The 27,591-nt window shown below is 41.6% G+C and overlaps 1 protein-coding gene across 1 annotated transcript; it reads right to left on the reverse strand.

The window, feature by feature from the left end:
- Positions 1–4,212: 4,212 nt before the first annotated feature.
- On the reverse strand, positions 4,213–27,591 carry cacng3b (calcium channel, voltage-dependent, gamma subunit 3b). The gene is made up of 4 exons (XM_073494882.1): positions 27,375–27,591; positions 9,192–9,275; positions 6,377–6,517; positions 4,213–4,724 (listed from the first exon to the last, which is right to left on the reverse strand). Exons 1-4 carry the CDS (start codon positions 27,589–27,591, stop codon positions 4,213–4,215), a joined length of 954 nt encoding a protein of 317 aa, XP_073350983.1.

The raw sequence follows: 27,591 nt of genomic DNA on the forward strand, positions 1-27,591 counted from the left end.
GCTGACAAACTGTAAAGTGACCTCTGGCCCCAGTGAGGTGAGGTTAATGTCCACGAGAGATCGTCCGAGCGCTCCACTGTCTCTTCCCCTCCTCCTGTCAGAGGCTTCAGATGTGATCAAAACAACACAATCTCACAAACCACATCAAAGTAGAAAATGAAACTAGAATAATATAATATTACAAAGACTACGACCCCTGCTTCCCAACTCTGCTCCCTTCGATCAAACCCCCCGTTAATAGATTAATAACTATAATATGTGTCAGAGTTTGTCATCCTCTGCACAGTGGCACCTTTAGAGTAGAATAATTTTTTTTTTTTTACTAATAATACAATTATTTGTTGTTGATATCAGAGTATCAAAGCTGTATGGCGGTAAGAAGAGATAGACAGAGGTTTGGTCTCAAAAAGCACCCTGTGCTCTATTGGAGTAAACATCATTAAACACAGCACAGGCTTACGGGTCCACACACCCTTGTAAGGCGTCTTAAGTGTAGCAGTCCAGTGTCCCTACGGAGTATAGAGATTAGGGTGCCATTTGAGACTCGATTAGAGATATAGCGAATGTGAGCACTGGAAGCGGATGGATATGGCATGCATGGTTTGAAAGGTCAATGCTGACATGGCTCATGGATGCGGTTCTGAACCCTGACCCCTAGCGGACCCTCAGGATCCGAAGGGGCCTCTGATGTGCTGAGCTACATAGCTACTACTGCTGAGTCGGTATACTGCAGGAAATCCTATGCAAAAAAGAGTACTTAGAGCGGTGAGTCTAAAGCTAACCTGGAGGCCAGGATATACAGGAAACATTTTGAGTAATATTTGGCACCAAGTATGATTAACAATATTTCGCTCATATATGTTTGATCCTTAAGCTAACTCAAATAATTCTTGTTTAATAAAATGATCCTACCTCTGCTTAAGGCAATGTTCTTCATCTCTAATTACTTCAGAAAGTCACCCATATAAGCTAAAGTTAGCAACAAAAAAAGCAGCTAAAGGCTAACCTGTTGCTAACACAAGTAGGAGAGTACAGTCTTTGCGTTTACTCTACCTCGGCTCCTCTTTAGCAAGAAGCGTGTTATATCCTCAGTTAGATACTCAGCTGGTTTAAAAACGGTTCCTCCTGTGCAAATGTTACTTTGCCTGTCCTTCCTACACCCTTGAAACGACGTCGCTGCAGCGCCGAGCATAAAAAGCCCTTGTGTGCTCCTGTCCTTTAAAAATTAAAAGCCCTTGCTTTGAGAAAAGCAGTTTTTTTCCCCCTTTCACAGCCCGTGACAACTGCTGATGTTGTAGTTAAGCTTGCAAAATTAATATTTACATGTGGAGGACAGCAAGAGCAAGTCCGTGGTGATGCACGTTTGTCCCTTTAAGCTCCCGTTATGGCGTTGGATAAAACAGCAGCGTCATAAATTAAACAGTGTGACTGAGGTTTAAAACATCTTTTTATTATCAGGGTAATAACTCTCAGAAGTGTGACTGGTATCAGCGTCGTGTCGCTTCATGTTTAGTTTGTACAAAACAGTGCAATGGTGGCTTAGGGAGGTAAAGACAAAGAAAAATGCTGTTAACATTTATACTAGCTACTCACGCTCTCTCTCCACAACTCTACTTAGCCTCCTACTCACTCCGTCACAACCCCTCCCCTTCTACGTATGTATGTGTGATCAGGTGTTGTTGATAAATGGTTCAATGCGATCTCCTGCACTCCTGTTGCCTTTCGGGTCTTCGTATGTGTTGTAACAGCCTAGATTTTCATCAACGTTGGACAGCAGTAGCAACAGATCACCAAGTTTTGGGGCGATCAGAAAGTAGTAGTGAAGTATTTCATTAGAAAACATTGATCGAAAACGGCGACATTAGAAAAAACGTCCTCAATTTCGCAATAAAGTTCTTTTGTTCGTACGTTTGCTTGCGTTTGTTTTTGCTCTATTCACAAGGATAGTTAATGCACTTTATGGGAGATGGAGACACGCCTCTCGAATAAGTTCTGACGTGGCGAACATTTAACTGATCAGCTGTTTCCGATCTGAGAGAAGAGAGAAAAATAGCAGCAGATCTGATTCAACAGAAATGTAATTTCCGTCGTGTTTCTACTTCATTTGGTTTGACTGACGGCCTCTTCTTTTGCGATGGTATAATAGTTTTGCGACTGGCGAACTGCCCTCTGGTTATCTCCACGACCAAACTCTTTTCAAGATTTTCTCGAAATTTGCTATACATGGCTCGTGACACTGATCAAGCCTCATCTGCGTCTCTCGTTTAACACTGTCAACTCTCTATTGCCATTTCCATTCAAAAAACGAGCCCTTTTAGTCTTTTTCTGTTGTCTTGCAAAACTAAGGACTCTTCATCGAGGCAGAAGAGTGTGCCTGTCATGTTCTGACTTTGTCAGATAGCGCACCAATGTCCTAACCTCAACTCACATCTGCCGAGTTTACGCAAAATCCATCCGTTCAGCATTTTTACGTTTAAATATCTGAGAGAGCGCAGGAGAGAGAGAGATAAATGGAAAGGCGTTGATGTGTCTGTCACAGTAAAAGATGAACAGGTGTTTGAAATATAATAGGGCCGTGACTGTCAGCTACATGTAGGAGACATGTGAGAGATGTGTAGACGTTTTTGTGTGTTTGTGTATACAGTATGTGCACATGTAAGGGAGATAAAGAGGCGGAGAGGCTGTGAGTGACAGCTGGATGCATGGAGCACAAATCCTCTGAATAATGCATGGGACTTCCTCCAATTCCATCTATTTATCTTGAACTTTCAACAAATCCTCCGTTGGAGAAGAGAGATGTGTACTTTAGACTGAAGTGAGCATTTTCTCAGTGTTTATTTCTGCTGCTGAAAGTTTTTTTGACAATTGCTCTGGCAAGAGAAGACAACTTTATGTTAAATTCATCTGAAAGAGGTAGTGGGCAAATAAAAAAAAAAAAAAACTCCATCTGTTTGTTTAATGTCTTTTTGGCTCTGCCTTAAAGCATATTCACAGCTCAGCGGTCTCCTCTCCACAGTACCCTGAACCAACAACCTCCAGAAAACCTAACTAGTCTAGACGAGCAACACCAACGGAAGACAGGACCTAAAAGAGAGAGAGACAGGGTGAGAGGAGGTGTGGCAGTGAGGTGAGTCATGGGGCTACACAGAAAAATGTGGAAGGTGAGAGGTGACGAGTGAAGACAGACAAATATTTTGATCATCTCTTTAAGTTTTAGGTGAAAAAAAAATAAATCGAGATGACTGGTGTGGCTGGGGTCAAAGGAAGCACCAATGATGTAACGTTACCATCTAAAAGAGATTCATTAGTTTTGTTGAGTCACACCATTCTTCCCCCCTAACAGCTGATCTGTAGTCAGTGTACTTCATCAAAAAACCACTATGCAGGTTTAACAACTGACCGGGGATCAGAGAGATGGGGGTAAATGTTGGCAGGAATGAGCTCGATTCAGTTTCAGTTCGGTCGGTTATGAAGTGAGCTTCTCCGTCGTCAAATCAATCAATCGATATGAAAGGAGTTTATATACAATATGTCTAGAAAATAATAACTAGTGCCACAAATGTGCTGCCATTAAATGGACAAACTGCATCTTCACTTTATATTTTTGAATCCAGCTGAACTGAAAGTGAATCAACCCCGATCCTGAGGTGTTAACTTCCGCACTTTTAAAACAGCAATGTATTCAAGAGAGACAGCTCGGAGCTCGACGGCTGTTCCCTGCACTAATCCAACTCTGCTGCTATCCAAAAAGTCAGGAGGACAGAGGTCAAAAGGTCACACAGAGTCTCTCGACCTCTTTCCTCTTCTCCTTTAGTTCACATTATTTTAGGAGAAGTTGCCCCAAACAGCAAACCACTTACGATATGCTTTTAAATCCCGTTTCAAAAGCCAGGAAGTCAATTTATGAGCATAAATTGAATGTGCCTTCATATGTAAGGATTTACAGGTATAACTACAGTGATATGTGGTAAAGTGGAGTTGGGAACAACTTCTCCGTCAAAACCGACCCTGCTACACGCACTGAAACTCTCACAGGGCTCAGGATTCACAGTTCGAAGGCTAAAAGTTCACAGTTCACAGTCAAAGTTTAGCAAACCCCTTTTCCCACCCAGTAACCCTGTGTCCCCTGCTTTCGCTCGCACTCCCCCTGTGTTTCTCATCATCCTTCTCTTTGATACTTTGATTGGGCGATACATCTGCAGCCAGCGCCCCTCACACGGGCGTGGTCCTGCGGTTGGGGTCCTTGCTGTAGTCTTTAGTGAGCGTGCTGCTCTGAAGGAACTCCCTCTCTGAGTTGAGCAGCCCGCCCATGCCGCCACCAGCCTTGGTGCCGGCGTTTCCTGCCTCGCGTGGGTTCAGCGTGTACATGGGCATCTCGGAGGCGGCGGGCCCCGTGTAGCCGCCTTTCCCCAGCGGTGAAGCGTCGCGGCTGGGGGCTTCAGAAGAGCGAACGCTGGAGCGACGTCGGAAGCGGTAGCGGTAGGAGGGGATGCGGCTGAAGGCGGACTTTTTGATGAGCTCAGTGCGGGACTTGGCCCGTAGCTTGCGGTGCTTCTCGATGAACATGTGCACGGCCAAAACGCCCACCATTTCTGCCATGATGAAGGAGAGGGCGCCAAAGTAGAAGGACCAGCCGTAGGAGTAGGACTTTTTGCTGTCGCTCTGGCCCGGGTCACCCGAGTTGGCTGAGATATAGACAATAATTCCTATGATGTTACTGAGCCCTGGAAGATAAGAAAAGTAAGAGAAAGATAATAAGAGATGGGAGCGGAAAGGGTGTGAGATTGACCCACTCGTCTAGACAAAAACAATAAGAACAGTACACAATGTCAGTAACTGTCAGAGACAGAGGTTGTCTGTAAATCAAATGATGTACAGATCAATACACAGTTAGGGTGCAATCTGTCGATTTCATATTCCAAAAAAATAAGGCATATAACCAGAATAACCTCTAACTGCTGCTAATTGTAGCTGCCATTAGCTCAGTTAGCTGTGCAGCTAGTGGTCCGATTGGGAGCTCAGAGGACCAGGGTTGTTAACACTGGAAGCAATGGAGCTATTGACCATTGAGAAAGGGAGGTTTACAGGCCTGGGCTGGGAGGCCCAGCTGAGAAATTTTGCAGGGTGTGGCACTTGAATGGGCAACAGAATCGGGCTCAGCAGCATCTCAGTGCATGCAGCCGGACTCGGGCTGGGAAGTAACAAGATGAATTAGGGGAAAGCAGCTAAAATGGCATGAGACAGAACGGGCCTGTGCTATCAAGCTAACTTCAGTAGATATTTTTGCAGCACAGTACATAGATGTCTTTGAACTGTTATTTCTTCAAATTATGTTGATAATTTAATTTAATTTAATTAAAAAGCCAGAATTCTTACATAGAGCTCCTTTAATGGAAAATAATCAATAAAAAGCTGTAGCCATGCTACATGTTGTTTTCACATTCAGCACATCGAAGCCAGAACGACGGCTTTCCCACCCAAGAAATGGGACCATCTTACAAAGAATCCAGAGGGGCACGTGGATGTCTGACTGGCACTGCCATAGTGCCACACCACTACTGTGGCTAAGAGTGGCAGATTAGTGAGAGTAAATAGTGAATGATAAGCGGGAGGAAAGTATCAGAGAGTCGCACTGGAGCCTGATGGAAGCTTTGGAGAGAGTCATTGCACACAGCTGGGCTCTCTTATTCCATATCATTAGTCCAGAATACAGTACTCATGCAGTGTGGTGGAACGCACAGAATGGGGACAATTAGCCAGCAGTAATTAACCAGAATCAGCCTCGCACTATTGTGGTAAATAATTACCAATTTGGCTCCATGAATTTACTACAAAACCCAATGGGACCCTACACATCCCACTAAACAGCAATTACAACCCTTTGTGTGTGCGTCAGGGGCGAGAGTGTAAGTGTGTGTGTTTTTTGAGAGGCTAAATGTCAGCATCCATGTGATAAATGATGTGTGTGAGTATGTATGTGTGTGTACCCTCACAGCGCATCACAGCGGCATTGTGGTATTTTTGCTGATTGATTAATCAGCTGCTCTGACCAAATTTCCACACTCCGGCTTCTCACACAGGCACTTCTGTGTGCTTTAGATGCCTGACGGGCTTCTTCTACAAATATTTGAGCGTGGTTCATCCTCTGTTGGAAGTGGCTGCACAGTAACAAAACTAGACACACGTAGCCCGTTGCTGCGATCTCAAATGCAGCATTTAAATCAAAATAATGGAAATTCTTGAAGATCAGAAATATTTTAACCTGCTCCTTCTGTTTGGTCATTTGGCTGGTGTGACAGCTAAGATGCTCTAACAGCAGGACCTACTTTATGTTCTATAGTTCTAGAAAAAAGACACACACACAGCGCAGACTCACCTGCAGAGACGAAGAAGATTCCCGCACTGAGGATGACGTTGTGCCGGCTCCGGTAAAACTCACTGGCGGCCACACAGAGCCCTCCGAGGAACAGCAGACCCACACTCATGATGGGGAAGATACTGGAGGCACGCACAGCACCTATATACACAAACACACACACACAGCAAGAAGACAGCGCTGTCACAAGATAAAATTGAAAATTAAACCTAAAGAAACGTAAAGTTGCAACATATCTGTGGATTGCAGAAACGTTTTCGAACATTTATTCTGCCGATTGGGTTGCAAAATAGCAGATGGTATACAATCGTATTTACGATATTTGTAAAAGAAGATGAAGTGACAAAACAAAGCAACATATTGGGTGAACAGTGTTTGTAAATGTGGCCCTCCCTCCCTATTTAAGAGAACAAAATTGGTCAAATTGACTTAAACCATCAAAACTCCTACACTGTTCCTCCAACGGTCAGTACTTTAACCTCATTGTCATTTTTTATGTTACGATCCACTCTGCTAAACAAAGTGCTAAAACAATGAAAAATGTGTCACACACACACACACACACACACACACACACAGGCCAGTGTGCTGCTGCATGCTTGACTGACTCTGAATCCAGAACATGTTAAAGCATTCAGAGGCCTCGCTTCAGAGAGCGAGCGAGAGAGAGAGAGAGAGAGATGTAGAGGGAAAAGATGGACTAAAACCAAGACAGATGGAGAGTCGCACTGACACATATGCAAGGCAAAAATAATGAATCGCAGAGATGATGAAAATGAAAGCGAGGCTGCAGTAGGAGTGAAGTATTTGTCAGAGGCCCATATGTGTACATGATGTGACACCATATTGAAGGATATCTACAAACAGCTTGTCGTGCAGAACTGAGCCGTGTGCTATTTTCCCGATAACAGCTGATGCGTATTCATACATCACAGGTGTATCGTTTAAAAATAAAATAATTGAAATCCTCCCGACATGTTTGTGTTTCTGCGTCTGAATGTGAATCTGTTTTCTTTACGCTTCCTGCGTTCCAAAACATCTCCAGCATGACTGACAGCTGCAGTGACCAGTTGCGTTGCGTGCTTTTAGCGTATAAGCCCCGCCCCTGTGGCCCACACCCCTGGGCTGTATGAAATGCCGGTCACTAGGTCCCCCCTCCCCATTGGCTGGCCAGCTCTGAGGCCTGCGATCTAATTGGCTGCCTCTGGGGATGTTGCTCCGTGTTCAGTGGAGCAATGAAAAAGAAGCACAGGCTGAATCCATTTTCCCTTTTTTTTCTCCTTGTTGTTGTTGCATTTTCCTCGCTTCGTCCATCTTTACTCTGTGTTTACTGTGGAAGAAGGAACAGACAGAGCCCCCTCCTCTCTGCTCACCATCCTCTCCCTATCTCTGTGGCTGCATCCTGTTTACCTCTGTCCTATTACTCTTTCTGGAAATAACAACGCACTCCCTCCTTTATCCTTCGTCATTTTCTCATCACGCCGATGTTTTTTTTCCTCATTTTTCTCACGTGCTTGCTGATAAAACCCTACCATCTGTTTATATCTCTTGTTGTTTCCATTAAACCCTCTCTGTTCATCTATCTCCTCTCTCTTGTTCCTTGTAGCTACTATTTATTCTTCCCAGCCAATGTGATGCAAGATAGTTCTATCATGTCTGCAGCGATTTCCTCTCTGCTGGATGAACACAACTCGATGTTTCTCTAAATCTTTCTTCTAAACTGCGTTGTAAGCTACTAAGATAGTAACTATCTTACTACCTGCTGGAGTAACACAATCTTAATACCAGGGCCAAGGAGAATGCACATCATTAACTAACATCAGTTTGTGGGGCTACAGTTTATTTCTAAGCTATCTAGGACAAGTTCACAACAGGTTTATGTTAGAATGAAATACAGCTTACATATTTCCTTATCATACTTAGCTATAATACTACGAATAACTAGCCTGTACACTGCATGGTGAAATGGTGAGGATCCTGAGATTATGCAACATACTGTACAGCTTTATGTTCAGTCTTTTTGCATCATAACATGTATGTATCCATTATGTGCATAAATATAAGTGTTATTTGTAGGATATGGCCAGATTTTGAAGGTTGTTCCAAAAACATAGGGCGCAGCATATCACCAGAGTAACCGACAACTGCTGCTCTTTCCTGGCTATCCTTGGCTAGAGCTTGTCAGCGACAGAGACTCGGACATCAGCAGCGAGTCAAGTTTGAATGAAGTGTGCTTTATGACGAGTCAATTGGGTGATTAAGCTCAACTTAGTTCGGTAAAGGAGAGAAACTTAACTTTCTGTTTAGTAAGGAAAATAGAAGTGATGTAGTGATTTGACCTCTTTCTATATCCCAGATTTTTTTCCACCTCAAGGTTGGGAATTTAAATGGGGCCAGATGATAAGAAAACAATGTTGTGGGATACATTTATTGTCAATGGTCTAGTCGTTTGTAAGTCGTTTGTAACTGTTCTGTAGTGGTTGTAGTATTTTTTATGCTATCACAACAGCAGATGGAACAAAGAACATAATGCCATTTTTGAGATTTTTAGTGGTAGTGATGCTAAAAATGTCAAATAATATGATCCTAAAAAATAAAAATGGATTCATCCTTTTGGAAGCAAAATGACAGTGACGCTAGAAAAAAAGGGTTTGACTGATAAAAATGTATTTAAAATGGGTCAGAAACATATCACCATGTCAACAGGTTACGCAAATTGTGAGACCGAAAACCAGGGTCAGAGGCAGGCCAGTGATATCTGAGGCTGGTTATGAACATTGCAACGTGTGCTTGTTGTGTGTCATATTGAACTTACGGAGGAGGTATTCAGCAGCATCGGCTTCATAGTCAGCGTCCTCTGGGAAGTGATCGATCTTCTTACACACACCTCTGAATGTTCCTGCAGAGAGGGAACACACATTAGCTCAGATCTGTTTTGTTACACATGAGATAAATATAATTGGATTACTTTGAGACCCACACGCAGTCACACACACATACACACACACTGAATTAAAATTGAACAAATTGATAAATTGTCAGTGGAGGTCAAGATGCATTTAAACCAGAATATATTTCCAAACGTTTGAATGAGTGGCTGCTTTTTGTTCTTTCCAACACATCCTGACATCCTAAGAGTTACTTTTTGAGCAATAATCCAAGAAGGGATGGTATTTTTCAAAAGGGTTTTGCTGACATACTTCCTTAATGGTCACAGCTGCGTGCCTTGCACTGCAAATACCTTAAATGCAAAATTGTTCTGGTGTTATGATAGCAGCTGTTAGCTAGTCAGATATAGTAGCTACACAGCAAGAATAATGTATGGTTAGAGTTAGCACTAGGTTAAAATGAATCAGTCAGTTATCTTTTGTTAAATGATTAACCGCTTAGTCAGGAAAACACAGCTATTGATTGACTGATGTTGGACCTTTTGACAATCAATAATCAGTAAGTAATCTTTTTGTGTGATTGTACTGCATCGTATCACATTTTCTGGACAGTGAACATGTACACATCATATATACATACATGTAGGTGAACAGCAGGAAAACCAGCAGAAGAGCGAGCAAGAAAGATAGCACGAGAACGAGAGAGAGAGATGACAGATGATCCAGGACAGAGCTGTAGCCTCCAGGGCATGTGTGGGAAACACCAATGAAAAGCCTTATCACACCCAACACACACACACACACACACACACACACACACACACACACACACACACACACACACACACACACACACACACACACATGAACGCACAATTACCACTATGAATACAAAAACACACACTAAAATACAGACATCAAGTGTACACACACACATCACCAAAGCTCATTAAACTGATATATGAACACTATCAATCATGCATGTAAGTAAAAGCCTTTACATTAGCGTATGTCAGTTTGTGTGTGTGCATGTGTGTGTGTGTGTGTGTGTATGTGTGTTGTATTGACTAGGATGCAGTCTCCTACAAGCGTGCCGTGTGTCAGGCAGAGAGTGACTCATCCCCCTTAGTACAACTCCTCCTCAAGCACACACACACACACACACACACACACACACACACACACACACACACACACACACACACACACACACACACACACACACACAGCTTAATTCCCACCCATCATTCAGGCCCATTCACACATGGTCAACACCACAGGGGATGTGTGTGTGGGTGTGTGTGTGAGAGAGAGAGAGAGAGAGAGAGAGATGGGGGGTGGCCGAGGAGGGATGAAGGGGAAGAGGAGAGAAGGCGAGATGAAGGAGGATGAAGAGAGAGGAAGTGGTGGTTGAAAGAGGTTCTGGTGGCACAACGACACGTCAGAATGAGAGAGAAATGGGAGGGTGGAGGCTGGCGATGAACAACAAGCGACTCAACCTAATTGCTTATTTGCATATGAAGAGGTTCTTTCCAGTACCCACACTCAGAAAATCATTCATAAATTGATTCATCCAGCTCATGCAGTCAGTGACTTCATTCTGACTGAGACTCTGATTGACAAAAAAGACATTTATACAATGTTTGATATCTATATTTAATAAATCTATAAAATTTTCATATGAATAAAAGTCTGTTTTTCTACATTTTAATACACACAAATATCTGCACAGTATCTTCTTTGCACACCCTTTTAGGGACTGCTGTAATCCTCGTCTTTTCATACTTTTATCAATGGTTCTGTTTTTGGTTGAAAAAGCTGGTTCGACAAAAAGGAATATCAGAAACCCAAACGATTTCAAAATGGCTGCATTTTATAAATCTGTGTCTGTATTCCCTTTTCCAGTTTGTCCTGTACAGTGGTGATCACCAGATTAATTTATAATGAAAATAATCATTGCTTCCAGCCTTAAAGGTCCAGTGTGTAGGATTTAGGGGGATATATCTGCAGAAATGGAATGAAATACTCATAATTATGTTTTCATTAGTGTACAATCATCTGAAACTAAGCATCTTTGTGTTTTTGTTGCTTTTATATCTTAACAGGGAGCAAGTCCTCTTCCATGGAGTCAGCCATGGTGCACCGCCTATTTCTAGAAAAGGGGCCTTTCGTGTTTTTAGCGGCTACCGTGAGATGAGCGATGTTAACTTCACCACTAGATGCCACTAAATCCTACATACTGGAACATTACATTAACCACACCAATAATTATCAGCTAAGGAATATTAAAGAATAACCCTGGTGCTATTTTATATTTTTCTATTTATTGTCAAGAAATTCTATAAAAAGACCAAAACTGACAATGTGCTAATTGGTTTTAAATACTTCCCCACCCTGTCTGTGGCCCTCTGCCCAAAGTCCACCCATTTCTGTTGAAGACATAATCTTTGTAAACAAGTGACTAGTATATAGTTTAATTTCTAAAAAGGATATGTAGTTTCATTTTTTAACTAGAATCACTGCCTTGCAGTTGTATGCCTCCGCACACCAGTCAAGTTGTTGTTCCTGAGTTATGGTGCTGAATAATGGCCAGCTAAATCATGTTAACCAATAGCCATTTAAAACATGTTTCATAATAATCATATGAATTGAGTAATGGCCAAAAATGTGATCTTTGGCACCAAATTCTAATTAGTTCATCCTTGAGTCCAAATGGATGTTTATGCCAAATTATAAGATATTTCCTCAAGGTGTTCTTGAGACATTGCATTCACAAGAATGGGACGGATGAACGGACAACCCAAAAACATAATGCCTACGGCCACAGCTATCGCCGGCACGGAGGCATAAAAAGTAGTACTAGTTTACCAAAAACTACCGAAAAGTCTATTTGTTGGAGACTATTTACGGCTAAGGATGAATACACATTTTGTGCGCTGGTGGATGGTGGATGCTGACTAATAAACTACAGAGCCCATGTTCATTTTAATGAAAAAACATATCAACCAGTGCAGCAGCACAGCTCATTAATGTGTTTAATAGTTTTTGGACAACACTAGAGCTGTAGAGGAATAAGATATCAGGCTTTAGCTACACAGACAACCCTTTTAAGAAGGATCACTTCATTGTTGGCTTTGTTCTTATACTGGAATTGTTGATGAAAAAAAAAACCTCAGAGTACTGCTCTCATTCATTAACATGGCCTGGTTTGACTGCAGTCACATCAGGTAATTGTAGCCTGAACTGTTGGACGCATTAAGGTGTAAAGCATCATCAGTCAGAGCTCAGCCTCGTGTCTGTCGGACGGGAAATTTATTATACCTCCTGCCTTTTAATGTATCGAACCATCCTGATGTATAGAGCACCAAACAGCCTCGTGTAATGAAATGCCAGTGAAGCGATGCACAAAGAAGGGACACACACACTTGCAGCTGTGTGTGCGAGGATGGTGTGGAGGGAGCAGAGAGATAGATGGATGCTTTTATTTATCTCTCAGTGGTGGGGAATCTAAATCACAACTGAATAAACGCAGTTTAAATCCGACACACACATACATGCACACACACAAACCTCATTATACACACTTTTGTGTGAGTGTACCTGATGAGGTCACACTATTACTTTAGAGAGAGTAAAGATGGTACGCTAAAAATAACCCTTAACACACAAACACACACTCACGCAGGAGAATCATTAAGACTGTTGTCTTGGACCTCCAGGTCAGCATGTTCATCATGATAATGTGTGAGTAACAAACAGCACACTGGGAATCTTTAAACAATAACAAACACACACACACACACACACACACACACACACACGTGCAAGCACATGCACACATAATCAGGGAATGGAGGATACATGGGGATATGTGGCCTCTAATATAAACTGATATACTACCTTTGCATTCAGAACAAGTCTCTAAGAGCAGGGAACTTACTGTATTTAAAGCTTGAAAGAAAAAAGTGAAAAGTCAAAGACATAACATAAAAAGGCTGCACTCGCAGTAGAAAATAGCAAAGTAACCACTTCGTCTTGATCATTTTGCTATCTTCAACTGTCAGTTCATTCATCCTTGAAAACAAACCCAAATTTGTTTCAGGAAATCAAACACATTGCAGCTCTTTTAAGGCAGCGCACCCAGTTAAAATAAAAACAAAACAAATTTCATGAAAAGACCAAACCAACAATGAATAGCTACTACTGACAGTGTCTATCTAAAGCTAGAAGTGTCTTATTCCTCTGTGTCACAGAGCTCCACTGTTGTCTGAAAATATTAAAAATACATCAAAAAGTTAGATTGTTGGACTGGGTGACATGTTTTTGCATCACCATGAACACACACACTGTAGTTTATTTTGAGGCAGTACTCATAATAATCAGAATGTATGATCAGCAAATACTGCTGTTTGAGTATACTCTTCTAATACTTGCAGCACCCAGCTGTTCATGGACAATTTTCAACCTTAGAAATTTAAGTATATACTTTTAAAAAATTCACTTCACTTGGAAATAATGGTTTAGTAAAAGGGGCTAACACAAACCTAATACGTTGGTTTTGGTCTCTTCATAATACTTTCACTTATATGCATTTTCTTTTTTGCCATTGTACAGAGTGGTGTACTTCCATTAAAAGGTTATGGCTGAATCCAAATGTCTTCCCTCTGGACTTATGGACTGAGCTCTCGCGATCTTCAGTCGTACGTACTGTGACGTGGTCACTAATATATGCTGACATACACTGATAGACAGGCCTAAATCAAATCCATTCATCAAAGTTAGACGACAGCTGAAGAAACTAGTGAATCACTTTTGGAGCAGACCCAGGATTTTTTAAGGACTTCTTTACATTAAAGGGGCATGAAATACTGCACTTTAAATGTCCAGCACTATGTGTGTACTTTGATGCAGATCTGGACCCAGATGCAGATTCATGTCTAAAGCACTTTCAATTAATTTTAGATATTAATCTCATACATTTTTCATACGTATTTATTTTGTTCGGTTTCACAGGTGGGCTTGGGTGTATCCAAGCATGGAGTGGGCTAGTAGGAAGGAAACAATATGGACAGGTTGCCAGCCTATTGGAAGATAAATATGGACCAGAAATGGAGCAAAATAACAATCTAGAACAGTTCTTGATCAACAGAACAGACACAGGAACCACTGTCAGGAACACTTCTGCAACCAAATGTGTGTGTGTGTGTGTGTGTGTGTGTGTGTGTGTGTGTGTGTGTGTGTGTGAGAGAGAGAGAGAGAGAGAGTGTGTCTGTGTGTGTGTGTGTGTGTGTGTGTGTGTGTGTGTGTGTGTAGGTGGGTGTCACATATTTCCTCAGCCCACACTGAGGTTTTGGAGAGCTACCTCCAAATGCTGTATCAGTGAGTGAGTCAGTAGCTGTCACACAGACTTATGTCAAGTGTCACAACCAGTCTATGATCTCATCAAAGAGAAACCAGTGCAACACACACACACACACACACACACTTAGAGACACACAGTGCCAAATAGTGTATTGTATATGACCTGGTTTGAAAAGGAGGAAACATTTTGTGTCATGAATTAAAGCCCATGCAGGCTTTAGCAGACTGTAGGTTTGATTACATCCTTCCAACTAGTTTTTGTTGTTTCCTGTGTTGTTTTGTCTTACTTTCAACCTTCTTTGTTTGACATCATCATCTCCTTTTCCCTCGACTCTCTCTCATTCACCTTCTCAATTTGCTTTCCTTTCTCTCTCTCTTTGTCTCTCCCAGGCAGCGCACATGTGAACAAATGTTAATTCAGATTGATTATGCAGTAAACCTAAACTTCAATGATATCAGCCCTCCAGGTTCAATTGCCAATTTAAATACCACAAAGGTTTTTGGCTCAGGACAAAATCTACAAAGGAGAAGGAGGCAGGCAGGCAAAGAGAAAATCTAAAACACCTAAAACCTTTCAGAAAATGTGAATGAATTGTTTTCAACGACGCAGTACAAAATTACATTTAGTAATTGTTGTGATGAAGCAGCATCCCCACTCAATATCAAACAAATGCTAATATCTAATCTGCATCACAACACTTTTATGAGAAACGGAGCGAGAGGAGGATGTGGCTTGCACTGCAAAATCACTCAAAGACACTCAAGTGGATGATAAAAACAAATAGCCATCAATACATATGGGCTTAACACATTTTCTGTAATAACAAAGCCATTACATAATTAAAATCGTGATCCCATTTGAGAGATTAACAGAACCAATAAAGTAGACCCACACAGGTTTGTCTCCAGATACAGGAGGAAACAGTTAATAAATAAACAATTATTAGTCATTTATTTGATGGCTTTAAGAGTCCCTCAATCCTTGAAATTTTACTCAAACCTGCACCCAAAGCTCTCAATGATGGCCTCTAAATAATGTTTTGCAATATGTTGACGATATTCTTCTTTATATATAAGAACCTACATGCTCTGTACCCAAGTACTGCTTGGATTCTGTCAATTCTTAGACTATACAGTGAACACACTGATATACTAATGTCTCCTAATACATTTAAATACCCTGGAATATGGTCAACTAGAGCCTAAACGCCTCTTACACAGGTCAATCAAGACATAAAGTACTTTGATCGGATCGTGCTATCCCTAAGCAGAATAAATACCATAAAAATTAACATTATGCCAAAACTTCTAAGTCTAACTGCAATCACATTCAGTCATCCCTTCTTGCAGTGTAAAATTATATCAATATGTTTTTAAATATAGTTTTGGTAGTTTTTTTTTATAACTAAAAGTAAGTTAGAATGTCTTTTGGAAAATATTAGAAATGCTTGAGTGAGTATCACTGTTACACAAAAATAGACAATATTTTGCTGTAGCCTACATATCATGGCAGACAGCATGCTTTAAGTGTTACTGAGAGTAAGGACCACACCAGCATCCATCCATCAATATGATTTACAAGTAATTTACAGAATATACATGTATGCTGTAGCAGACAAAAATATCCTGCAAATCCATAACAGGTGTGGACACTGTCGGATAAATTTGTGCAGACTGGCTTGACTCCATTAATTTTCTGTTCTGCTTGTGTCAATTCCACACAGAAATAGCCCTTTCACATACACTGATGCTAATGATCACGAGCAACCCCACACACACACACACACATTTGTTTGCACATACAGTACACTTGACACAAAAGCTTATTTGCGACTGGGACTCTAACCCCTACACTACGTCACACCTCTAGTCTGTTTCTCTAATTCGATGCACCTCGAAGGTCATGAAAGCGTGTGCATACATGGATATTAAAGTGTGTTTGTGTGTGTGGTGTGCTTCAGTATGTGTGTGAGGTGGATACACTCTAATTAACAGCAAACTAATGAACACACACACACACACACACACACACACACACACTCATGGTGGGACCATCTATCAGGAGACATTTGCCTCACAAAGGTCAACATGGCCTGAGGGCATCTGCAACCACAGCCACAGCAAGGGATTATGGGACACGACGAATGGGCATGGGAGTCCAGTATGTGCATGAGTGCCATCCTGTGTGTCTCTGAGTCATGTGGTTTAGTTTCTCCTACTGGGCCCAATACGCTGCTGCTGTCACATATCTGTACACACATGCTCATATGAACACGGACACACACATGTGCACTCTTCGCTTGTATGCTATCATTTCTTATTGAAGCATAACTCCATGACGCAGTCCCAAATAAAGGTCGCAGTGAAGTACAGTACGTGTACTATTACTCAGAAAAATAATAATTGCCGCTCATGTTTGAATATCGGCTGAACATTTATGTCATGGTGACCTTTGTTTTAATGCCAAAAAGCCACACTTAAATAGACAGATGAATGTTACAGTTTCCATGTCTGAAAGGGCTCCTGAGATAGACACACAGTTGAGCACACATGCTCACACACACATTTGGAAATTATGTATGAAAACAGTAGTACAGCAAATCCAAGGGCTAAAAGACGAGAGGTAGAGGAGAAACACTTTCCGTTTCACTGACTCCTGACTAACTGCTAGCTGTTCTTGAGAGTGCCGAGCTACAAACACACTTTTATTATTTAGCTTTACCTCACATCTTACTTTATCTTTTTGCACCTCCATACCCCTTTTTTTCCACTCTACTTCACCCTCTCTAACTCTTTTTGGTTAGCCTGCACTCTCTGCTGTCTTCTTTCTGTCTTCTATCTGTATAATTATCATTACCATAATATTGATACAATCAAACTGTATCATCACAACAAAGGTGAACAACTCTGAACTCTGAATGGAACATAAATATTTGCCTACTGTAGCAGTCTAGTTGTGCATGTGAAATTACAAGCACACAATGCAGTGTGCATACTAAACAGTGAATATATTCCACAAGGTACAATAGTGCCTCAAACCAAGGTTAAAAAGGAGACAAACACAAACAACACCGTGCCCAGATGCCCCAACGATTGTGACGAGCTGGGCATGAGGTGCCAGCTGCTTGTCCTTGATCTAACTCTGTCCCACATACACACACCAACACACACTGAAACTACAGCAGAACAAACACAGAAACACCATAAATCACCATAAATTGCGAGACCTTTGCAAAAAACACAGACAACTGAAATAACAATAATCAACCAAGCATGTTTTGAAGTAAGCAAAGATTCAGGTCAGTAAAATGTATTCAGAGATCAAGGCGACAGGTACAGTATGAGATGAGCATTTTTTGACAGGTCGGAGAAAAGAAATCAGGTGATGTCAGGAGCAAATATGTCAAATCTGGAGTGTTTGATTGACATGAGAGCTCACAGGTTTACTTTGAATGCAGTAGGAGAGCACTGTGTCTTTTGTGTGTATACTGAATTCCCACAACAGTAAACCATGAGCTGTATGTGCATCAAGAGAAATGCATTTGATGTTCTTGAGAATGTTATTTTAACTAGAATGGCACTCAGTAGAGTGCATACCTCCACCAAGGCCCAACCGTCATGAAAATGTTCAACAAAAACAGAAAGTGAGAAGTAAATTCCTGGTGGTCCTGAATATGTCCCTTTATCTGGAGCCGCACCAAAAGTTAATGGGGTCTACTCTGGTCCAAGACCCATCCTCATCAAAGTTTTCTGGAAAACTGTCGAGTAGTTTTTGTGTAATCCTGCTGACAAACCAACTAACAAATGCACACGGGCAAAAACATAACACCCTTGGCGGAGGTATTAAAACTGAATAGGCTGTTTTGTAAGCAGTTTCTCCAATAATGTTGAAAGTGGATTCAGTCTACCTGAAGAAAGCACAAAACAAAGAAGAAATAAAATGGTATAAGCTTAAATATTACAGGGACATGGCTAACTTTAACTAAGAATGAAAGGATTTTAGCTTTTATCTATTTGTGCTACTGCAGTTAAAACACCAAATGCCTTTACAGTAGCAAGTCCACCATACTAAATGACAAAACAGTTTGTTCCCCTCTAAAATTATCCATACACAGACTTAATTTGACCCTCTAATTAAAGGATTCACATGATCTTTTCCTGCAAGTACTGTGTTACGATTAGAGAAGGATCACAGCCATGCTATTGGCTCTGTGACACTGTACTTAGGCACAGCAGTGCTTTTATCTAAATGCTAGCATTAACATGCAAACATAATGTTCTTCAGCAGGTTATGTTCAGCAGGTTCAACATCTTTCTTTAGGTTTTCAGCATGCTAATTTTTCCAGCTACCACTAAACACAAAGTACATCCAAGTCTAATGGGAAAGTCATTAGTTCGCGAAGGAATTTGATCATTAATCAAAGTATTAGACAAGTTGAACATCTGATCTGATTATGGCGTTAGATGTCAAAGGAAGGGATCACCAAAGTGATACAAGTCATCCACTCAAAACCATAAATGTGAACTTCATGGTGGCACTAGAAAAGTACATCATCTTGGAACCATGACTGTCTGTATAACATTTTAATAGCTATCCATACAGTAGCTAATGACATAGTCTAGTCAGGACCAAAGTGGTGGACCCACTATCCAACAACATAGTCCCGAGTGTGGCCAAAAATCACACTCTTCATACACTCATAAATCCATACCAAGCAACTTCCTACAAGGTTTCCCAGTGCTGTAACATCACACTACTTTCTCCATTGCTTCGGAGAGAAAATGGGTTTGTGTCAGTAAAACATGAACACAGGTCGTTTTAGGTATCTGAACAATTGACCATTGCTGTAGTTATTGTGGTGAGGACAGCCTCATTCCCAGGGGAGCTGTCCCTAATCAGCTGATGAATGGTCCAAAAGCTGCATGTGAGTGGCCTGTCTCAGCCCAGCCACATGCACACACACAAACACATGCACTCAGAATATAAAGCGTTTTGTCAACTAGAAAACAGAGGAGAAGAAGAGGAGGGAGTGAGCAAGAGCGAGGAAAGGAAGTTGAAAAGCAGAGCAAATTGGACTGCTTGTTTCCTCAGAGCGCCTCTGACAGCTCAGTGTGGGTGACTGTGCCTCTTCCTCTCTCTCTCTCTGTCCCTACCTCACTCACTCTCTCTGATTACCTCTTTCCAGGCGAAGGAGAGAGAAGACGGGAGGGAGGGAGGGAAAAGAGGGAGAGGAAGAGGCTAGTTTCCACAGTGATGGCTGATGAAAGAGAACGAGACAGGTTCTGCTTGGTTGCACACCTCTCCTCTTTCTCGCTCTCTCAGTCTGTTGTTCCTCAAACGCCCATGTTCTCGTTCTCTCTCTCTCTCTCTCTCTTTTTCTTTCTCCAAAACACTTCCTCTCTTCCTGTTTCAAATCTTCTCATCATCCCCTCTTTACTCTACTTCCTTTTCTCTACTTTCATTACCAAAACATCCATTCATTGCTTTCCAATCTCCCCGTCATCTTCCTCTCATCTCCTCTCACTTTTGTACATGCTTGTTTCTAGGATCCAGTCACACTATGTTGCCAAAAGTATGTGGACGACTCATTCCAAAACATGCTGATACAACAGCCTTTTACTCTTCTTCGAAAGCTGGCCATGAGAATTTGTTCCCGTTAAGCTACAAGAGCACTAGTGAAGCCAGGCACTGATATAGGGCCATAAGTAGGGCTGGGGATCGGTATTCAATATCTTAAAGGTATCAACCACAGTACCAAGTGGTACTGAAACTTCTCCAATCAAACAATACTTGCATTTGATCCTTTTTGGACCCAGATCTAGAAAAATAAGATTGTTCGCAGCCAATCAATGCAAACAATTTAATGCAACGTAGGACTACCCACTGTTCAGGTGATCAGCATGCTAACCACCTTTAGTGATGGCTATACAGTCTTTGGTGTGGTGAAATCGACTGCAGTGTAATTTAGCGATAACAAACATGCAACGTATGGTTACACTTCCAGAATAAAGGCACCAAAACTACTTTGTCAGGCTTAGGAAAACATCATGGTTTCACCTAAAAGAACTGCTTGGTTAGAACAGTCACTATTGACCACTTGCTTCTCACGGGACTCAAACCCTGGTCGCCTGGGTGAAGGTACTATTAATGAAATCACCGATCATCCCAAACCTCCTTCTGTCACGGACTTTCGGCCTAATATGTACCTCATCTTCTACTCTCGTCATTGGTACCGTAACATCACAAATGCGTGAACTTTTTGCTCCTGGGAGAGGCAAGCCATCACATTCACTAGCTCGGCAGGTCAATTACACGCTTCGCCGTTAGACTTGGCTGTCAGATGCCACCAAACATTTCAAAGTGAGGTTATACTGCATGCCTGTGGTGTTTGATAAAAATAAATGCATAAAATTCAGGTAAGACTTGGAATACGAGTAGCACGATAAAGCACCTCATGAAGCGTAGAGAAAACTTCAAGGTGGACAGCCTCACCGCGTTTGCAAGGCCAATGGCTTCTTTTACACTAACGTCATCTTCTCCTCTACGTAGAGGACACCCCGCAAGTGCTGATACCATCAGGTAAGACTAGATAGACCTTTGGTGAGTTCTGTTTTTCCTCCACTGTTCAAACCCTGAGAGTTTGTAATTTTACTCAAGGTAATGGCACATTTCATTTGGTTGCCTGTTAGAAAAACATTTCTTTATGGGTATTGCTTTGTGCATGGAGGAATTAAAGTATCAAAACAGTGAAGCATCTTCCCCAAACAGTTTCCTTAATGCTGGAAGATCATCATTGTCCAAAATAGCATCATTCACTATCAAGATTTCCTTTAATTAGAATGAAGGGATCCAACCCAAACCATGAAAAACATTTGAAAAACTTCCCTTTTCACCTTGTTCTTTTTCTTTTCTTTCCAATCTCCTTCATTTTTTCCATCTTTGTCTTGTATTCCTTCCCCCACCTCCCTCTTTCTTCATCCTCCTCTTTTCCCGCAGCCACCTGGGTGATCATTTTTGTCCCCGTCTCTGTTTAAAACCCTGCTCCTTCTCTCTATTACCAGGTGATCATTTAGATCCCCGCCGTGGTCAAACACTCCCCAGAGATTCACCTGAAACAGAGGCCATGCACAGCTCATCCATCACTTTCCACCCACCACCACCCCTCTCCACCCCTCTCCTCTGCTTCATTCATGCACATTCTGGTCTCTCTTCATTCATGCTCTGTCTCCATCCTCTCCTGTGCCCAGCCCCCTCTTTCCCTGTCTTCTCATTTCCTGGCTTTCTCATGCTCATTTATCACAGAGGGAACGTAACACCTCGGTACACCTGCAGACACACAACAACACATTCACTGCATGCCAGAAATCCACACCTGACCACACACTAACTGTTAGTGGGTAGAGGAAACACAAAGATGCTATAATGAATAAAGGGTGCGTTAGAGTGCACTACACTTACAGTAACATAGACCCCGTAACACCTGGTGTTTAAGGCTGATCTACTGAATATCTGGAAGCAATACAGTGCAATACAGAGACATTTACACGTAGGGAACACACTTTTGGTGTTAAATTTCCTAATTTTCCCAACCTGACATGCCAGATGATTTGTTACCAGAACCATCTTGGAAGGTGCCAAGAGAAAGTATTTGGAAAAAGGGAGCCATTTTTCACAAAAATACTTGCCAGGTGATTGGACGAACCATCTGTTGTTCTTCCTTCAATGAAATATACTCTCGTGGAGCCACTATCATTGTTTTTTTGTCATTAAGCTTTTCTCTCGCTGGTGGCTGGCCAAGATGAATTTGTGAGATCACATGATCACGTGACTTGGGTTTCCTTTACTTCCTCTTTTGGCTCTGGTCTTTACTTTGGGTATGAATGCATTTTCTCTTCTCTATTACTTTCAGTGTTTTGTGATATGTGATGCATTAATTCATTTATTTATTTATTTTTTTTTTTTTACAATTTTGGACCTAAAACTTTATTTTCAGTTATGGTCATTATGTTCATGTACTTGTAGCAGCAGCCTCTTGAGACCATGTTGGCTAGCATGGATCATTCAGGGACATTATTTATTGTTTCTCTTTATATGGCTTGTATGTTACATTTTTCTGTTAAAGAAAATGTATTTTGGTTAATTATTATTATTAAGAATGTGGTCAAACTGTACAGATTACATTCACACCTGAGAGAGGTAAGATCCGATCTGTCATGGTTTGGGGTTTTTAGTTAGTTAGTTTTTAGTTTAGTTATTTCCTGTTTGTTTGGGTAGATTTATGTCATGTTTTACTTTCCACTTCCTGTCTTTGTGTTTCTTCCCACCCTTTTTTGATTGCCCTATTAGTTTCACCTGTTCCTTATTAGTCTTCCCTCCACTGGTGTATTTTTATTTTGTCTGTTTTGTTTCTGGTGTCGCCGTGTTTGCTCCTCGTGTTCTCTGCCCTTGTGTTTTTTTGCAATCCTGCCTTTGTTACCCTAGTTTAATCCTAGTTACTACTTTTATTTAGTTTTGTATTTCTATTTCCTCTTTCGGATTTACCCCAGACTGTTTTTGTCAGTGTTGTTGCCAGTTTAGGATTTATGGTCTTCAGCTTTATGTTGTTGTTATTTTGCAAATTGAAATACGACCACGATCCAAACCTGATCTTCTATTTTAATGCATTTGTCTTGTGTCATCCTACACTTCAGTCACTTTTAGCTAATCCAAATCTATTTGCTTTAGTAAAATAGGATGAGTCTTAAGGCTTTCATCCTCTGGCCCCATATTATCTGCGGAAGAAACTATGCCACTGTAAAATGGGCTGCACAGTACATATGCATGACTGCTCTATACATTTCCTAAGAACACTGCATACATGATGTTTTTCTACCCCCTCTCTCGCTCCATCTCTCTTTCACTCACCCTCTGATGTCAGGCAGAGTACAAGCCACATGTACACGAGTCAGAGACATCCATTTCCTGTCAGTTTATGAGGCATTTATGAATTATAAAACCGTGACAACCAGGGACCCGGAATGAGTGAAGGGGGGATAAGATGGGCAGAATGAGTGAAGAGATAAGAGAACTTATTCACTTTAGTTGTCTTATGGTGTATTTGTGTGCATGAGTGACTGTACGTTTGTCTGTGAGCCTGTGTGTGTGTGTGTGTGTGTGTGTGTGTGTGTGTGTGTGTGTGTGTGCATGTGTGCATGCACTGACATTGTGCTGACATTGCGTTAACTTGGCGTTCTGCTCCCACAGCTGTGCTTATTTGGTGGCTTGGGAATATCCTAGAATTTGTCTATTTATTCATTCAATTACAAGTGTGTGTGTATGTGTGTGTATGTAAATGAGAGTGTGTCTTCAATAAAGCCTTATACCTGCGCCATCTGGCCCTGTAATAGCCTTCTATGCCCCCCAGAATGAGATGGTTATGTCTGGCTGCATCACACACACACACACGCACAAAAGACACAGGCATGCCCCTACCAGAGGCGATGTGTCTTTTTAATGATAATTGAAATTGGTTTACTTGCCCCTATGCAGAGAACGTTCGAAGGATCAAAGTCAAATTATATACAGTGAATTATGTGTCAAGTCATAATGAAGCATCTGAACATTTACTATGATTTACTATGAGTCCACCCTCAATCTTAAGGAATTAATCACATATTTGTTGTCTCAAAGGGTAACTCCACCAATTTTACACATTAAAATATTTTCACAGGTCTTGGGGAGTACTTAAGCACATGTAAAAAAAGTAGCTTAAAGCATTTTGTGGCTCCAGAGGAAGCTGCAGTTTAAAAAAATATCTAAATCCATGCAGCAGAACCAGAGATATCGCCTTTTTTTATTCCACACAGTCTTCTTCATTGTCAAAACCTGGTGCCTACATGACCCACAATGCAACTTAGCCACTGAGTTACATCACTGGAGGCAATTTATCAGTTTTAATGGTCTGAAAATGTCTCCTCAACTGCATGTATAGAATTAGCGGTCAAATCTGATCAAAAACACTTCAAAAGTTTAATGACTTTGCCCCAAAATAATCATGGTTTCACAACACCAAGTTGTTTAATGGCTCAGTTCAGAGTGCTGCGACGTGACATCGCCAGCTCATCTCACCAGAGCACTTGTGAGGTTAACGTCTAATGTTTGACTAACCTCACCTTTCTTGGTAATCCTATGTATTAATGTGATTTCTTCTTCTCCCATGCTTATTAGAAGTCACTCTGAAGCTGCACCAAATTGGTTGAAACTATTTTAAATCTCAACTGTATGCTCCTGTCAATGTGACAACGTGATTGGCTGATATCTGTCCCAGTCTGTTTGTAATAAAACAGCCGTTTGGCTTGAAAGGGGCGGGATACGTGTCATCTCTGGTTTTTCTGAACTATTCTTTTCAAAATGCTCTCAGTGGCTCGTCTCTTCTCTTATAGTGTCTCTGGTACTATTCCCCGAGACCTGTAAACGCTAAATGCAAGGATTAGTATCAGTTTCATCTCAGTGTGCTTAGTTGCAAGACTGATCCAAGACATGTTAAATCTAACTTTGCACCGAGAGTAGTCACAAAACCTAGCCATAGAGGAAACACAACCCCTTAAACAGCTCAAAAGTTCATGTATTGCATGGGTTGAGCTCTTCTGTCTTTGTACTCTTATCATAGAGAGACAGCCAGGTATCAAAAAATGACTGCTATAAGGTCTTGTTTGGTACTATGTAATTTTTTTCTGTGGATTTGACTGGAAGTCCAGGTTGCAGATGATTGATTTGACCTTTTTCTGACATAAAAGGCACATTTTAAAATAGTATTATTACATCTCTGCTTTATTTGAGATTCCACAGGGAAGAAAACAGCAAAGGTTGAAAGAGAAGGAGGACGACATGCAGCCAAGGTCAAAGCCTAGGCTCAAATCTATGATCCCCCCACCCCCAACACACACACACACACACACACACACACACACACACACACACACACACACACACACTCAAATTCTTCAATGTTTCAACCTCAAACTTTATTACATCCTTTCATTTACTTTGTCAAGCTTGGAGCCATAGAAAAAAGCTGTCATAAAGTTTAACTGCTACCAATTACAGTGAACGCAGCTCATTAAAAAGGCCACATAACCCCTTAAATCTATCTAATTTATCTTATCTTACCTGTCTATCTGATCCAAATATGGGATGTGTATCTATTGGGGCAGTCAGCATCTCGCTTAAATTATTAAATAAGGCAAAATATGGACATAATACCAAGCAAAACCAGAACTCCCTACAGAAACAACATTAATAGGACTCAACACAGTGTGTAAATGGCAACTCTGCCACTACCACTAAAAACTGCTATTTGGGTAGTTACTGAAAGTAAATACATTGAATGGGTATTGTAGAAAAAATGCAGACCAATAGTATCAAAAATGAGGTTTGATTTTATAAAAATCTTAATTATAACTGTAAAGGGGTTCTGCAGAACTTCTGTGTTGTGCCGGAAGCCGGTCGTTTGTTCATGTTGACGGACAGCATTTCTAAACTAATGTTAACTACTGTTGCTCTCTGTCAGCTGAGCGAAAATGTGCATGCAGACGAATCGTCCACAGGCTTGTATATCCCGACAAGAGAAACACTGATGGTCTATCTTTTTTAACGTCACATTACAATAGAGTGCCGAAGTCACGCCCCTTCTGGTTTCCCACATGGGACCTTATTTTTCGGAAAAAATCTGTATGGCAGTGAACGGAGGGAGACAAATCATCTATTTTAATCCCATTTGAACTGTGCCATGAACTGCACATATGATGTTTGTCAAAGATAATTCAAGTCAAGAAATCAAAAATGTATTTGTCTCTCCCCACTGACTGCTGTACACATTTTTTCCAAAATAAGGTCCCATGAGGTCCACTCGAAGGGGCGTGACTTCAGCCCTCTATCCGCTCACATATTAAAAAAGTGATTGATTAATGTATATTGCTACAAATTGTTGCATAGGCCTGCTTCTATAAAATTGGCACTTGTGTTACATTCTTACAGGTGACGCTCCACCATTACTTCTGACTGGTGGTGCTCACTGTTGGCACTGATGCAGCAGGAACAAGCAACAACCACCACCCCTGTGTGATGAATGTGTAAGACCCTGGAGAAGCAGCCTTCCTTGTTATGGCCACTAGATTCTGGCTCCAAAAAATAATGGTCAACACTCAACAAACAAGAGAACAAGATGGCTTCAAAAGAACAAATTGCTCACAACGCTGTGTGTGAGTCCCGGCAACAGTGTGCAGATCCAGGTACTTGTCAGTGTTGCAGCTGACTGGCTATTAACAGCGCCAGCTGCCTGTGTTTGTGCCTGTTAGAGCTTTATTTGTACCTTTAGCTATTCGGCGTGATGACAGCGGGAGCAGAGCTCACATCATGAGCGCCATGAGTGGAAATATCCTGTTTTTATTATGTTGCAGGAGAAAGGACGTGAGGGTGAACTGAGGGAGAGGACTGCTTCTTAAGAACTGAGTTTCGGGGATTATGGGATGCTGTCACACACACACACACACACACACACACACACACACTGAGTACACCACTGCTCCTCTGGTGTTAGACAGAGGCAGACAGTGGGAGACGGGGACAGAGACAAAGTAACACACTCATGGATACACACCAGGAAACAACACAGACACAGCAGACAGAAAGAGACACATGTTGAGGGGAACATGGACAGAGAGACGGCTGTAACAGACAGACAAGCCAGTCAGTCAGACTGATCACGTACCTTCCAGACAGCAGGTTCGCCAGAGGCCGGAGTGCGTCATCACCTCCTCGTTCTTGCGGGTCGTGTCGTTGTCGCCGCTGTTCTTCGTGCGGCAGACCCCGCGCGAGTACAGCCAGTAGTCTGTGCCGACGGCGATGGTCATGAGGCTGAAGGCGGCGAACGCGCCCACCGTCGTCACGAGCATCTGGACGCCGCGGTCACACATCAGCATCTTCAT

Source organism: Pagrus major, chromosome 23, assembly GCF_040436345.1.
Source record: "Pagrus major chromosome 23, Pma_NU_1.0".
NCBI classification, from domain to species: Eukaryota; Metazoa; Chordata; class Actinopteri; order Spariformes; family Sparidae; genus Pagrus; species Pagrus major.

Excerpts from the sequence above, each read along its gene's own strand:
- cacng3b (XM_073494882.1), bottom strand. The coding sequence starts at position 27,591 with ATGAAGATGCTGATGTGTGACCGCGGCGTCCAGATGCTCGTGACGACG. Across the intron at positions 9,276-27,374 it reads GCGAACCTGCTGTCTGGAAG|GAACATTCAGAGGTGTGTGT; the intron begins GTACGTGATCAG and ends CCCTCTCTGCAG. Across the intron at positions 6,518-9,191 it reads TGCTGCTGAATACCTCCTCC|GTGCTGTGCGTGCCTCCAGT; the intron begins GTAAGTTCAATA and ends TTGTGTATATAG.